At 43.7% G+C, this 16,144-nt stretch overlaps 1 protein-coding gene across 2 annotated transcripts in view; it reads left to right on the top strand.

Annotated features, from left to right (window-relative positions):
* The window catches only part of LOC121540460 (N(G),N(G)-dimethylarginine dimethylaminohydrolase 1-like), a 152,187-nt gene extending 136,264 nt beyond the window's left edge, over nt 1-15,923 (top strand). For both annotated transcript variants that reach the window (XM_041849339.2, XM_041849338.1), the window contains exons 5-6: nt 11,477-11,620; nt 14,447-15,923. In XM_041849339.2, coding sequence (XP_041705273.1) covers nt 11,477-11,620; nt 14,447-14,563 — 261 coding nt within the window. In that variant the 3' untranslated portion in view covers nt 14,564-15,923. The remainder of the gene's footprint in view (nt 1-11,476; nt 11,621-14,446) is intronic.
* The last annotated feature ends 221 nt before the right edge of the window (nt 15,924-16,144 follow it).

Raw genomic sequence — 16,144 nt, 5'->3', positions numbered from 1 at the left:
GATCCCTCTGATAAATTGATGTTCGTAGTTAATCTGTGGTATAATCCATTTTATACACAGCTGAACCTCAATTATACACCTATTGTTTAAACGCCCACCACCTCATAACCAAAGACAGGGCTTCTGAATCAATAGGGCTTATCTAATGAGAGTCCTTGAATAACCACTACAGGGATGCACACACACACACACCCTATAGTGAATACAGATCCTCTTCATAAAAGACGGGGAGCAAACACAAATACACTGACAGTGACATATTGCTACCTTTCATGGAGGCTGTTGCAATAAATCTCTGCCTGTTCTTTTCTGACGAACAGACACAAGGAATTCCCCGGCATCAAAGCAGGAGACTGGCATGCACACACCACTCCAAATCACAGACTGTCACGCAACTCTGTGTCAATACACAGTACACGATACAGACACGAAAACAGAATGTGACACGTTTTGAAACCTCAGAGACAAGGGAGCACACACACCTGCTTGGCCGGACTACAGCATTTGGGGCCCCCAATTCTTTGGGGGGAATTCAGCTAACTTACTGCATTTCAACACATTTTGCCATGGTGCAGAGAGAAAAATGTGCAGTTTTATAATGCAATTCTACACATTTTGTCATGAGGCTAATTAAGAGAAAATTGTGCCGTTTAAATGGAAATTTCCTGCAATTCAAGAATATATATTTTTTAATGCTGTTTTATAGCTAATTTCATGCTTTTGTTCACATTTTGCCATAAGGCTAAGAGAACATTTTGCAGTTTTAAAGCTAATTTCCTGCAATTCTTCACATGTTGCTATCATATGTTATCTGAGGGCCCCAAGAGGTCGGGTGCCCCGGGGCATGTGCCTTGCGAGCCTGATCGGTATTCTGGCCCTGCACACCTGGGACAGACACACCTGAAAGTTGACAGCCAGGCTTTCTCAGTGGTAGGGTTCTTCCTCATCTGCCTTCTTAGTGAGACGTCACCCCCTACTGGCCCAGGGCTGAAAAGGGTTGAAAACACTCAATAAATTGAGAGGAACTATCTACACACGACAAACAGACAGAATTCCATGTCCATCTACTGCTAAGTACCTATTTGTTTATGTGGATCCTCATTAGCTGTTACAATTGCATCAGAGACTCTTCCTGTGGTCCACAATTATCATTATCAATGAGATGTGTAAAGACTGTACATATGTTTACTCGCCTATTCATTCCCCCATGTTATCCTTAGCTCATTTAACATACTGAGGCAAACATATCCAAGTATTATTTATTTACACTGGTAATTAATTATTACATACAGTACAGGATCTTAATTTGATCCAACTTGTCAACTAATCATCAAGCCCTCGATGAGTTGAATCAGAGAGGAAGAGGCGAAGTGAGCCCAAAATCTGTCAACGAAAATTAGCCCATGAAGTAAGGAATTTGAGGTCTATGAGTGTTGAATTTTCTACATGAGGCTTATTTGATCGAATAGAAGTTTCGTTATGGTTAGGTTGTGACGAATGCACTGATATAAGTGGACGCACGTGACATTTCGGCAACTTTGAAAAAAACGACTTTATATATCGGAGTTGTGCCTGTTGTCATAGAGCTAGATAGAGGACTCATCAAATCAAATCAAATCAAATCAAATCAAATTTTATTGGTCACATGCGCCGAATACAACAAGTGCAGACATTACAGTGAAATGCTTACTTACAGCCCTTAACCAACAGTGCGTTTATTTTAAACAAAAAAGTAAGAATAAAACAACAACAAAAAAAAGTGTTGAGAAAAACAAAGAGCAGAAGTAAAATAAAGTGACAGTAGGGAGGCTATATATACAGGGGGGTAACGGTGCAGAGTCAATGTGCGGGGGCACCGGCTAGTTGAGGTAGTTGAGGTAATATGTACATGTGGGTAGAGTTAAAGTGACTATGCATAAATACTTAACGGAGTAGCAGCAGCGTAAAAAGGATGGGGTGGGGGGGGCAGTGCAAATAGTCCGGGTAGCCATGATTAGCTGTTCAGGAGTCTTATGGCTTGTGGGTAGAAGCTGTTGAGAAGTCTTTTGGACCTAGACTTGGCACTCGGTACCGCTTGCCGTGCGGTAGCAGAGAGAACAGTCTATGACTAGGGTGGCTGGAGTCTTTGACAATTTTGAGGGCCTTCCTCTGACACCGCCTGGTATAGAGGTCTTGGATGGCAGGGAGCTTTGCCCCAGTGATGTACTGGGCCGTACGCACTACCCTCTGTAGTGCCTTGCGGTCAGAGGCCAAGCAGTTGCCATACCAGGCGGTGATGCAACCAGTCAGGATGCTCTCGATGGTGCAGCTGTAGAATTTTTTTGAGGATCTGAGGACCCATGCCAAATCTTTTTAGTCTCCTGAGGGGGAATAGGCTTTGTCGTGCCCTCTTCACGACTGTCTTGGTGTGCTTGGACCATGATAGTTCGTTGGTGATGTGGACACCAAGGAACTTGAAGCTCTCAACCTGTTCCACTACAGCCCCGTCGATGAGAATGGGGCGTGCTCAGTCCTCTTTTTTTTCCTGTAGTCCACAATCATCTCCTTTGTCTTGGTCACGTTGAGGGAGAGGTTGTTGTCCTGGCACCACACGGCCAGATCTCTGACCTCCTCCCTATAGGCTGTCTCATCGTTGTCGGTGATCAGGCCTACCACTGTTGTGTCGTCGGCAAACTTAATGATGGTGTTGGAGTCGTGCCTGGCCATGCAGTCATGGGTGAACAGAGAGTACAGGAGGGGGACTGAGCACGCACCCCTGAGGGGCCCCCGTGTTGAGGATCAGTGTGGCAGATGTGTTGTTACCTACCCTTACCACCTGGGGGCGGCCCGTCAGGAAGTCCAGGATCCAGTTGCAGAGGGGAGGTGTTTAGTCCCAGGATCCTTAGCTTAGTGATGAGCTTAGAGGGCACTATGGTGTTGAATGCTGAGCTGTAGTCAATGAATAGCATTCTCACGTAGGTGTTCCTCTTGTCCAGGTGGGAAAGGGCAGTGTGGAGTGCGATAGAGATTGCATCATCTGTGGATCTGTTGGGGCGGTATGCAAATTGGAGTGGGTCTAGGGTTTCTGGGATTATGCTGTTGATGTGAGCCATGACCAGTCTTTCAAAGCACTTCATGGCTACAGACGTCAGTGCCACGGGTCGGTAGTCATTTAGGCAGGTTATCTTAGAGTTCTTGGGCACGGGGACTATGGTGGTCTGCTTGAAACATGTTGGTATTACAGACTCGGTCAGGGACATGTTGAAAATGTCAGTGAAGACACTTGCCAGTTGGTCAGCACATGCTCGGAGTACACGCCCTGGTAATCCGTCTGGCCCAGCGGCCTTGTGAATGTTGACTTGCTTAAAAGTCTTACTCACATCGGCTACGGAGAGCGTGATCACATAGTCGTCCGGAACAGCTGGTGCTCTCATGCATGCTTCAGTGTTGCTTGCCTCGAAGCGAGCATAGAAGTGGTTTAGCTCGTCTGGTAGGCTTGTGTCACTGGGCAGCTCGCGGCTGTGCTTCCCTTTGTAGTCTGTAATAGTTTTCAAGCCCTGCCACATCCGACGAGCGTCAGAGCCAGTGTAGTATGATTCAATCTTAGACCTGTATTGACTCTTTGCCTGTTTGATGGTTCGTCGGAGGTCATAGCGGGATTTCTTATAAGCTTCCGGGTTAGAGTCCCGTTCCTTGAAAGCGGCAGCTCTACCCTTTAGCTCAGTGCGGATGTTGCCTGTAATCCATGGCTTCTGGTTGGGGTATGTACGTACGGTCACTGTGGGGACGACATCATCGATGCACTTATTGATGAAGCCAGTGACTGATGTGGTGTACTCCTCAATGCTGTCTGAAGAATCCCGGAACATGTTCCAGTCTGTGCTAGCAAAACAGTCCTGTAGCTTGGCATCTGCGTCATCTGACCACTTTTTTATTAACCGAATCACTGGTGCTTCCTGCTTCAGTTTTTGCTTATAAGCAGGAATCAGGAGGATAGAGTTATGGTCAGATTTGCCAAATGGAGGGCGAGGGAGAGCTTTGTATGCGTCTCTGTGTGTGGAGTAAAGGTGGTCTAGAGTTTTTTTCCCTCTGGTTGCACATTTGACATGCTGGTAGAAATTAGGTAGAACGGATTTAAGTTTCCCTGCATTAAAGTCCCCGGCCACTAGGAGCGCTGCATCTGGATGAGCGTTTTCCTGTTGATTAATGGCCTTGTACAACTCATTCAGTGCAATCTTAATGCCAGCATTGGTTTGTGGTGGTAAATAGACAGCTATGAAAAATATAGCTGAAAACTCTCTTGGTAAATAGTGTGGTCTACAGCTTATCATAAGATACTCTACCTCAGGCGAGCAAAACCTCGAGACTTCCTTAGTATTTGATTTTGTACACCAGCTGTTGTTTACAAATATACAGAGACCGCCACCCTTTGTCTTACCGGAGCCAGCCGTTCTGTCCTGCCGATGTAGCGTGTAGCCTGCTAGCTGAATGGTATCATTGTTGTCGTTCAGCCACGACTCCGTGAAACATAAGATATTACAGTTTTTAATGTCCCGTTGGTAGGATAACCGTAATCTTAAATCGTCAATTTTATTCTCAAAAGATTGAACGTTGGCTAATAGTATTGATGGGAGAGGCAGTTTACTCGCTCGCCGTCGGATCCTTACAAGGCACCCCGACCTACGTCCACGATATCTCCGTCTCTTCCTCAGGCGAATGACGGGGATCTGGGCCTTGCCGGGTGTCTGTAGAATATCCTTCGCGTCCGACTCGTTGAAGAAAAAGTCTTCGTCCAATGCGAGGTGAGTAATCGCTGTCCTGATATCCAGAAGCTCTTTTTGGTTATAAGAGACGATGGCATAAACATTATGTACAAAATAAATTACAAATAACGCGGAAAAACACACATAATAGTACAATTGGTTAGAGGGCTGTAAAACGGCAGCCATCTTCTCCGGCGCTGTTTATGTGTCATGGATATAACCAGTTTTAACATGGACGTTGCCATTGAGGGCTTACACCATTTTAAAGTAGTCAACTGGGCGGGAATTCCTATGAGTTGGGAGCACTCAGCCAATGAAGAGGAAGAAACCTGACTACTTTAAAATGGACATAGCCGCAATGGAGCTGCCCATGCTGTCACAGATGCTATAATGGCACCGATACAAAGATGAGTCCTCTATCTCTATGGCCTGTTCACACGTATCTGGCCTCTCACTGGCTAGAATTGTCCCACCTGATCTCGCCTCCTCCTGCCTGCCTTCCATCTTTGAGGACATGTATTTCAATTGTTAGATCGGTCACTTGATTATCTTGTCAGTATAATAGACAATCTTTGGTTGAATCAGGTGAGTTTGTCTGGGGCTACAATAATATAATATAATAATATGCCATTTAGCAGACGCTTTTATCCAAAGCGACTTACAGTCATGCGTGCATACATTTTTTGTGTATGGGTGGTCCCGGGGATCGAACCCACTACCTTGGCGTTACAAGCGCCGTGCTCTACCAGCTGAGCTACAGAGGACCACAACAAAAATGTGTGCTGTTGGGGGTACTTAAGGACTGGGGTTGGGACACACTGCTCTAATGAACGCAAAAGGGGTTGTTGTGAATGCTATTGTAATGAATGTAAATGGGTTGCTGTTGTTGTGAATGTAGCTGTAGTGAACATAAAGTTGTTGTTTTTGTGAATGTAGCTCTAATCTAATGATAATATCATTAGATATTATTACATGCCTGCAGGCTGGACTCCCTTGGCGTGAGCTTTTGTGAACACACCCCTAATCTTGATAGTGAAGTAGTGGTTTAAGGTTGGCATGTTATTCACAGACCAGACTATGACTTTGTTACAAAAGCAGGCTATGACTGCATTACCATGTCACCATGTCTGGCCTGATACTGAGTCATGGTTCTGATACAGTATAGTTGACGGGACACCAAATGTGGCAGCCAGTGTGTGTGTGTGTGTATGCAAGTGTCCGTGGGTCTGTGCGTCTGTGTGTCCTTGCATAGTTTGCAGTCATACTATGTTTAGCCCTCCCAAGTTGAGGACGTGGACCGGATGAATTCCATCATCTGAATGTACTCATAAGAATTGTGGCTCTCCGCTGCTATCACTGCCAAGCCTCAGCCGTGAAGTCATCTCCCCAAATACTCCCTCTTACTTATACTGAAGTGCAAATGCGCTCTCACGCACACTCTCCCTTGCCAGCAAGCCAGGGCTCTAGGTTGACTCATGCTTCAAGGACTCATGGATTGGCCCATAACTGACCCCCAGGCCAAGCTTTCTGCCCCAGCTCTATCCCCAGGCCCATACCCCCAGCCCTATACCCAGACACCAGCCTTATATCCCACACCCCAGCCTCAACCCCTATACCCCAGACCTTTACACTCAAAAAAATGCTGGGTTGTTTGGATGACCCAACTGCTGGGTTGCAGGCATTGGGTCAATTAGTTGGGTTATGTTCTTTAAAAATAGCACTGTTTGGTTATTGATTCTGGGTTATTGATGCTGGGTTATTGAGGTATGACCTATCGGATCAGATCAGAAGACTTGAGGCATGGCTTAGTAGGGTTAAATAGTATTTTTGGCCACCTGTCAGAGTAAATGTACAGTGCCTTGCAAAAGTATTCATCCCCTTTGGCGTTTTTCCTATTTTGTTGCATTACAACCTTTAATTTAAATTGATTTTTATTTGGATTTCATGTAACGGACATACACAAAATAGTCTAAATTGCTGAAGTGAAATGAAAAAGATTACTTGTTTCAAAAAATTCTAAAAAATTAATAATGGAAAAGTGGTGCGTGCATATATAATCACCCCTTTTGCTATGAAGCCCCTAAATAAGATCTGGTGCAACCAATTACCTTCAGAAGTCACATAATTAGTTAAATAAAGTCCACCTGTGTGCAATCTAAGTGTCACATGATCTGTCACATGATCTCAGTATACACCTGTTCTGAAAGGCCCCAGAGTCTGCAACACCACTAAGCAAGGGGCACCACCAAGCAAGCGGCACCATGAAGACCAAGGAGCTCTCCAAACAGGGACAAAGTTGTGGAGAAGTACAGATCAGGGTTGGGTTATAAAAACATATCAGAAACTTTGAACATCCCACGGAGCACCATTAAATCCATTATTAAAAAATTGAAAGAATATGGCACCACAACAAACCTGCCAAGAGAGGGCCGCCCAACAAAACTCACGGACCAGGCAAGGAGGGCATTAATCAAAGAGGCAATAAAGAGACCAAAGATAACCCTGAAGGAGCTGCAAAGCTCCACAGCGGAGATTGGAGTATCTGTCCATAGGACCACTTTAAGCCGTACACTCCACAAAGCTGGGCTTTACGGAAGAGTGGCCAGAAAAAATCTGTCTGGCGCAAACCCAACACCTCTCATCACCCCGAGAACACCATCCCCACAGTGAAGCATGGTGGTGGCAGCATCATGCTGTGGGGATGTTTTTCATCGGCAGGGACTGGGAAACTGGTCAGAATTGAAGGAATGATGGATGGCGCTAAATACAGGGAAATTCTTGAGGGAAACCTGTTTCAGTCTTCCAGAGATTTGAGACTGGGATGGAGGTTCACCTTCCAGCAGGACAATGACCCTAAGCATACTGCTAAAGCAACACTCGAGTGGTTTAAGGGGAAACATTTAAATGTCTTGGAATGTCCTAGTCAAAGCCCAGACCTCAATCCAATTGAGAATCTGTGGTATGACTTAAAGATTGCTGTACACCAGCGGAACCCATCCAACTTGAAGGAGCTGGAGCAGTTTTGCCTTGAAGAATGGGCAAACATCCCAGTGGCTAGATGTGCCAAGCTTTATAGAGACATACCCCAAGAGACTTGCAGCTGTAATTGCTGCAAAAGGTGGCTCTACAAAGTATTGACTTTGAGGGGGTGAATAGTTATGCACGCTCAAGTTCAGATCTTTTGTCTTATTTCTTGTTTGTTTCACAAGAAAAAATATTTAGCACCTTCAAAGTGGTAGGCATGTTGTGTAAATCAAATTATACAAACCCCACAAAAATCAATTTTAATTCCAGGTTGTAAGGCAACAAAATAGGAAAAATGCCAATAGGGGTTGGCACCCAGAACCAGATCTTGCGTGTTTGCTAGCCACTGTATTTCCTGTTAATCTGTTCTGTTGTATTGTTAGTGCATGTTAAGGTTGAACACTGATAGTTTTGAAGCTTTTATGAGGCTTACAGAAATGTGTGTGTTCCTTAAGAGCCTATGCAAATCCAAAAGTTGGGATAGTTACCCCTTTATTACAATATGTAATTAATAATGTTAATATTATTAATATTTTATAAGAATATGTAATATGCAAAAATAAGGTACATTCGAACATATATAATACAATAAATAAACATTTGATACAATATAACAGATGAACAGGAATGGCATTTACCCTTATGGGTGGCTAAAAATAACTATCTGAAAACCACACTCCCCTAATAAACCATGCCTCCTGAAAAAAACCTAAGGATTACATTAAAAAGACCCAGCTGCTGGGTTAACCCAGCATGAAAGTGAATAAAACCCAACTGATGGTTAAATTAACCTGTTTGTGTAATCCCAACTACACAACATGTTGGGTTATTCAACTGGCTGGATCAAAACAACCCAGCATGTGTTCTGTCCAATATTTACCCAGCGCTGGGTTACCAAATAACCCAAATTGGTTTGTTTTTAACCCATAATGTTTTGGTGTACCCAGCCCCAGGTCAGGAGGAGCAGCCGACCCCCCTATTCACACAGACACCACCACTTGTGCCCCCGCATTCAGCTTCCTGATTATTTCTGTCCCCTTAGGCCGCTGTCTAAACACGGACCATAAGCCAATAACAGTCTGTTCTCTGGGAAGAAATGTATTTCAAGGACCAATCCCAAATAATGACAACAGGTAGCCATTACAGTCTAATAACAATTCCCCTGGTCCATTAGGATTTGGAAGCCTTTTGGATAGCAACTGGTTTGCTTGTGTGTTTTTGAAAAGAGCCATTGTAACAACTCAGTTTAATGGCTACACCGGTCAGGGAACATTCCACATATTCTAAGTGTGCTGCAAAATACATTGTGTACTGGTGACTTTAGAGGAATGGCATCCCATATCCCGTCATTAAAGTGGCAGTAGTTTTTGTTGTGTGTCTCTGTTTGTTGCTCGGAGGGTATTCCGTTACCTCCCGGTGAATATTTTGTTTAGCAAGATTGACTCTGCACATTCCGTCACCCATTCAGCAGTTTTTCATATTAAACAGTACTTCGGGGAATGTACACTGCCACTGTAGAGATCATTCATTGGTTCTGATCCAGTTCTGTTGTTCCCCATTTGTCTTACCTTAGATAGCAAAACTTTCATCTGCAGCGGGTTTGTAAGCTTGACCGAGGTAGCAACAATACCTACGGTATGTGGGGAAGAGTTTAGTGAAGGGTGAATTGTGTCCAGAAGGACTGAGATGGGGAGAACTGGTCTAACAGTCAGTCAGTTAAGATTAGAAAATAATTGGACAGCTCATCATCAGACAGTCCTCGTCCTGTTAGTGTTGCATTTCCTATAGACTGCCTTTCAGTATGTGTCACGATCGTCGTTAGATGAAGCGGACCAAGGCGCAGCGTGGTAAGCGTACATTTTATTTAATTAACGTACTGAACACACACGAACAAAAACAACAAACCAAACGATACGTGAAGTCCTAGGTTAACACCAAAACAAACCATACGGAACAAGATCCCACAATAAACAGTGCCAAACAGGCTGCCTAAGTATGGTCCCCAATCAGAGACAACAAGCAACAGCTGCCTCTGACTGGGAACCACCCTGGCCAACATAGAAATACATGAACTAGAACAAAACATAGAAAATAACACATAGAAAATCCACACCCTGGCTCAACATATAAGAGTCCCCAGAGCCAGGGCGTGACAGTATGTCTCCTCTCCTCTAGCTGTGGTCTGCCATTATGTACTATTGGCACCCAGAACCAGATCTTGCGTGTTTGCTAGCCCGTCTGTCATGAGACTAGCCGTTATGTCACAGCTCCTCAGGCATTGGCTACTGCTCTGTGCCCTCTGACCCCATGATGGAGTGATGTAATGATGTCATCATGTGATAAAGAAACAGAGGATTTGTCTGAAGTCCAAAAATGATCCCTCTCTCCCTTATCAGTGTCCGATTTGATTTGAGAGGAGAGAAAATTATAAAACTATTATAAAACGGAGTAAAATACTGATCTGTATAGCGTGAGTGTCATACAGTCTCTCACCTCTCTGTCGCAGTCTCTCTCGCCAGACAGACCACTAATCCTCCTGTGTGTGAAGAGAGTGCTCGCGGTCACGCACATGGACCGTGTTTTCATTTAGGACTGCTGCGATCACGCAACACGCCCTTCTGGAAGAGCAGATCTGGGAGATACAAACTCATACCAGACATGTGCACGTTTCTCTCACACGCACACACACACACACACACACACACCAGACAACCCCAGGGTAGAGTGGAATGTGTGAACAGGCCAAGCCAAAGCCCATTGTTCATATCATGAACCACAGAGACACATGGAGCACCGTGAGGGGTTGAGAGATTTATCATCATGGATCAACACCACAATCACTCACAACCACTCCTCTAACCCTAACCCTCGACACACACCGACTCTTCTAACCCCAATTCTCCTCAAACACACATACCTGCTTAGCCTCTCTCTGCATGATATAAAAAAGGGGTGCAGAGCAAAAGGGGTGAGAGGAAGGAGATGACAGGATGGAGAAAAAGTAATGTGGAAAGGAGAGGATGACAGGAAGATGATCTGACCCTAGCAAAATCAACAGTCCTATCCTGGGCGAGATCTTATGCTCCACTTATGAAAATACTTTTCAATGTTGTTTACTTTCGTTCTCCCTCATCCTTTTCCTCCTCTAAGGTATCCACATATATTCAGATCTTAAACATTGGACACACACACACACCTGCTCTGCATTCAGGTCATAGCATCCTCAGTGCTCTAACTTCCACTTGGTGGAGGGAGTGCTGCTCCTTCTCCCCAGATCGCTGCTTTTCCCCCTAGCCCCGACCCGGCAGATTACATAAATAACATGACATCTGCCATGAAAGAATGTCAGTCAGTCTGTCTGCCCCTGTCTGTGTTCTCCATTAAGGCCCAGCCGCCCAGATAGCGGTTTGGAGGTTAGGACTGGAGCAGGCAGAAACAGCAGGGTCTGGTTCCTTTTTGCCCAGCCTCAATATGATCCCTACCCCTCCTCCTTCGACTGTACCCTTCAATGTTTGCCTGGAAAGGTATAAGCAGTGTAGTGGTGGAGCTCCCACCATATTCCTTACATATCTAGAACACATCAGAGAGTTATGGCCAACAGCCAAGGGGTATAGGAGGGAATTTGGACTTGGCTTCTCTCTACCTCATCGTGGTGCTGTGTGTCCCTTACAGCTTACCATCTGTCTGTCTGTCTTGCTGTGTGTCTGTAGATCATGCAGCAGATGAGTGACCATCGCTACAACAAACTGACGGTGCCTGATGACATTGCAGCCAACACCATCTACATGAACCTCCCCAGCAAAGGCAATGTACTGCTACACTGCAACCCAGAGGAGTTCCCAGAGAGTGCCAAAGTGAGCACACACACGCCAATCTCTGTGCTCCCCCAGTTATTAGCTACTGAATATTGTATATTTGTAGTCTTGTATGCATATGTTTGTTGTAAATATCCCTGCACGTTGTTGTGACCTTGGATGTCAGCTCTTGGATGTCAGCTCGTATGGGAGCAGTGAATGACATGTTATTGTCTCTGTAGCAGTTAGGGATGGCTGAGGATGAGCCATGTCATTTAGATTCCTCAGTGTCACTATGACAACCAACACCCTGCAATCTACACAGACAGCCCTAAGACCTCAAATGTACTCTGTGGTTAAAACCCAAACTTGAACATTTATTTTTAGTACGAAGCATTTATTGAAATATGTCTCATTGGATTTGGAACTGTTGTCCGATTTCCAAAGGCTTAATATAATATTTTCCTAGAGGATTGGCTGAAGGTTAATTCAACCCAAACATAAAGTCAGAGTGACTGCTTCAGTTTCCTGTATCAGACCACTGTAGAGTGTATTCATATGGGTCCTGGATCGGAGCTTGGTACGCTTTCTGCCTCTGAGCACCATCTGTGTGATGAAGAATCATTAATGTAGAGGTGTTGGAATCATAATCATCAGGGATACATTTCTATGTGTCAGACACAGTTCCATGTAATCTCTCGCAACCACCCCTCTGGAAGAGCAGATCTGGGAGATACAAACAAGCCGTGCGCTCTCTCTCCCTCTCTCTCGCTCTCTCAGCCTGATTGAACTTAACACATCTACAGTGGGGGAAAAAAGTATTTAGTCAGCCACCAATTGTGCAAGTTCTCCCACTTAAAAAGATGAGAGAGGCCTGTAATTTTCATCATAGGTACACGTCAACTATGACAGACAAATTGATTTTAAAAAATCTCCAGAAAATCACATTGTAGGATTTTTTATGAATTTATTTGCAAATTATGGTGGAAAATAAATATTTGGTCAATAACAAAAGTTTCTCAATACTTTGTTATATACCCTTTGTTGGCAATGACACAGGTCAAACGTTTTCTGTAAGTCTTCACAAGGTTTTCACACACTGTTGCTGGTATTTTGGCCCATTCCTCCATGCAGATCTCCTCTAGAGCAGTGATGTTTTGGGGCTGTTGCTGGGCAACACAGACTTTCAACTCCCTCCAAAGATTTTCTTTGGGGTTGAGATCTTCTTATTTTGTCTGTCGTAGTTGACGTGTACCTATGATGTAAATTACAGGCCTCTCTCATCTTTTTAAGTGGGAGAACTTGCACAATTGGTGGCTGACTAAATACTTTTTTTCCCCACTGTAACAGTAATCTAGACAGACAGACAGACACCCCTTCAGAGAGAGAGAGAAAGAGATAGGGAGGAAGAGAATGAACCCAATCAGACCCACTCATTGCTTGCAAAGCCACTCTGCTTTCTAACACTATAAACACTAAACATTCTCACCCTAAAAACTCTGTCTCTGGCTATTTTTAGTAACGCTACATAACGGGGGGACTGCCAGAGGCTGAGAAGAGATAGAAGTCGACCAGACAAAAGGTCTCAGTGAAATACAGCCAGCCCCCACAGTGAAGTTCTCCTACCCCTTGTATAAATTTCAACCACAGTAATAACAACCCAGCTGGAAAGCACAGACTCACTGCCATAAAAACAGAAACACTTGAGAGAGTGAAAGAGAGCGAGAGAACAGATTTAGAAAAGGAGTTTGGAGGAGAAGAGTTTGGATAAAGTGCATCGCCCCTCTGACCTCCCTCCTATGGTTGATGAGCTTTATCCCTGTTCTATGTATTGGTTGTAGGAAGGCCAGAGTAAGACCTGTTGCATCATTGCTGGAGGATCTGATAGGCCAGAGTTGGGTGTGTTGCTTGTGGCCCCTATGGTACTGCAAGCCCAGGCTTTAGTATGACAGAGAGAGGGGGAAATAATTGTACAACTTTTGTGTGTAATGTTTACTGTTAAAGGACAATTCGGCCAGTTTTCAACCTCATTATCATTGTCTCCAGCACCAAACCAGTGTCTACATATATGAAAACAGTGCGTTTCTATGATCTGTGGTTAAAAGGATAAGAAGAAAGGTCCTAAAAAATGCTTCTGTGTGATATCACAGGGTAGGGAAAAAAAGTGCTTTTCAAACCATGCAATTAGTTTCTAGCCAGAGGGAAAGTATTTTCTTGCTCCCACGTCACCGCAAATATCATAGTGTTTGAAAATCACTGTTTTTCAAATGTGTTAACTTTTGATGACGTCATCGGTTAGAACTTTTTAACTTTATATTTTTTTCTACAAATTGTTGAAATCACACACACACACACACACACACACACACACACTGGTATTGTGCTGGAGATAATTACAATTTGGTTTAAAAGTGGTGGTGGTCTTTTAATTATTTCTAATAGTTTTTTGTTTCTGCTTTGGCAATGTTAACATGTGTTTCCCATGCCAATAAAGCTCCTTTGAATTTAATTGAATTGAGAAAGAGAGAGTGGGAGAGAGAGGCAGAGAGAGACAGAGGGAAAGCGAGAGAGAGATTGGGAGGGAGACAGAGTGAGAAAGAGAGAGAGACAAGTATTCTGGCTTGGAAGGGTCTTCGGAAAACAGTGGTTTTCTTCTGGAAGGGCTCCACAGGGTGACACATTGCTTTGAGGGTTTCTGGAGATGTTGTAATATTTCTCACTTAGTTTTTCTTCCCAGGAGACTGAGAACTCTCTCTACCTAAAATGTTCATTCTTAGATTTGCATCCCTCGTAAGTGCTCCCAGATCATTGTAAAATAAACCAAACCTGTAAACTAGTTACAGAAGGTGAAGACAGACATATTCCTTCACTCCATCTCTTCCCTAGGTGTTTGAGAAGCTGAAGGACCACATGTTGATCCCAGTGTCGAACATGGAGAAGGTCAAGGTGGACAGAGCCCTCACCTGCTGCTCCGTTCTCATCAACAAGAAGGCCAAAGTCTGATCTGAGCATGCTCCGTTAGGGGTCTCTCAGGCAGACCTGGGTTCAAATACTATACTTGAAATCTTTCACATACTTTGATGTGCCAGGTGGGCAGGGTTTGCAATTTTGTGACTATACTATTGGGCCATTATTAAGCCAGGCAAGCTTAATCAAGTGCAGACAAAGTATTTTTTTAATAGTATTTGAACCCAGGTATGCTCTCAGGGCAGGGTCGGCCCACTGCTGACCCCTTGCCCGGTTGAGAACCCCTCTACAGACCCCAACAGCCTAGGTGCATGTCTGTTTCTGGCCAGTCTGTTTCTGCTGTATTGCCCCCCAAAACAGACTGTCATCCAGGCTACCAACCCCCCTCCCCCTTCTGAAAGTGCTTATGTGTCAATCAATCACTGTGCTTACTGATCAATGTTTACAACCCTTTACAATAGAACACTGGAGGCTAAAAGGATGGTGTTTCATAGAAAACATTATTTTTTAACATCTTTGGAGGAGCTATATAATGTCACGGTATAGTACAGTATACATTTTAGACTAGAGTATACAGTATGCATAGTGCAGTAGCTGGTTTATGAAGAATATAACAAAATGAAAATCTGCCAAGATATATTTACAATCAACTGCTGATTGCTCTCTCTATATTTAATTTAGGATTCAATTCATCATGATTCATAATCATGCCATGTAACTAGTAGAAGTTCTTATTGAGGGGGAAAAAGGAATGAAATAAAATCCACCCAGTTATCATCTGGAAATTGTCATAATGAGCTGGTCTGCTCTCTCTGCCAAGGAGATATGAGTGCTCTTACTTTACATTATTGTTGATGAAAAAAAATCGATATGATTATTGAACAGGAATGTTGATCGATCCCTAGCTGATGGTGGTGCTAGTTATTCCATCCAGCTGATCAAAGGGTTAGTTCCTCTTGTTAAACTGTGATTCTGAAGTCTAAACCCAGGGTAGGAAACTAACTACAAAATGCACATGCAGTTGTCATCATCAAAAATGTTAATTTCCTACCCTGCCTTAACCTAAGCTGTGCCCACTTTATGAAGGAATGAGCACTACTTCCCTGCCGTGTGCTGTGTATGACATGTTTGTAATGACCAATACTTGTAATTTCTCATTATACTATACATACTTTTAACATGTCTCAATTTGCTGTGTGCCTCCATCTTAAGCCTTAATAACTACTGCTGTATACTCTAGTCAAGAAGCCATTAAAGCAGCTTTTCTATGTTTTAAATGTTTTAAACCCCTTTATTGTCCATGTATTGACTACTATATTCTACAGGTAATTGCCAAAATAAAAGGAAACACTTGAGTAAATGAGGGATACAAAGTATACTTGACAAAAATATAAAGTGTTGGTCCCATGTTTCATGAGCTGAAATAAAAGATCCCAGAAATTTTCCATACCCACAAAAAGCTTATTTCTCTCAAATGTTGTGCACAAATGTGTTTACATCCCTGTTAGTGAACATTTATCCTTTGCCAAGATAATCCATCCACCTGACAGGTGTGGCATATCAAGAAGCTGATTAAACAGCATGATCATTACACAGGTGCACCTTGTGTTGGGGACA

This window comes from Coregonus clupeaformis, unplaced genomic scaffold, assembly GCF_020615455.1.
Source record: "Coregonus clupeaformis isolate EN_2021a unplaced genomic scaffold, ASM2061545v1 scaf0127, whole genome shotgun sequence".
Classification (NCBI taxonomy): Eukaryota; Metazoa; Chordata; class Actinopteri; order Salmoniformes; family Salmonidae; genus Coregonus; species Coregonus clupeaformis.
This window is presented reverse-complemented; position numbering and strand designations above follow the sequence as displayed.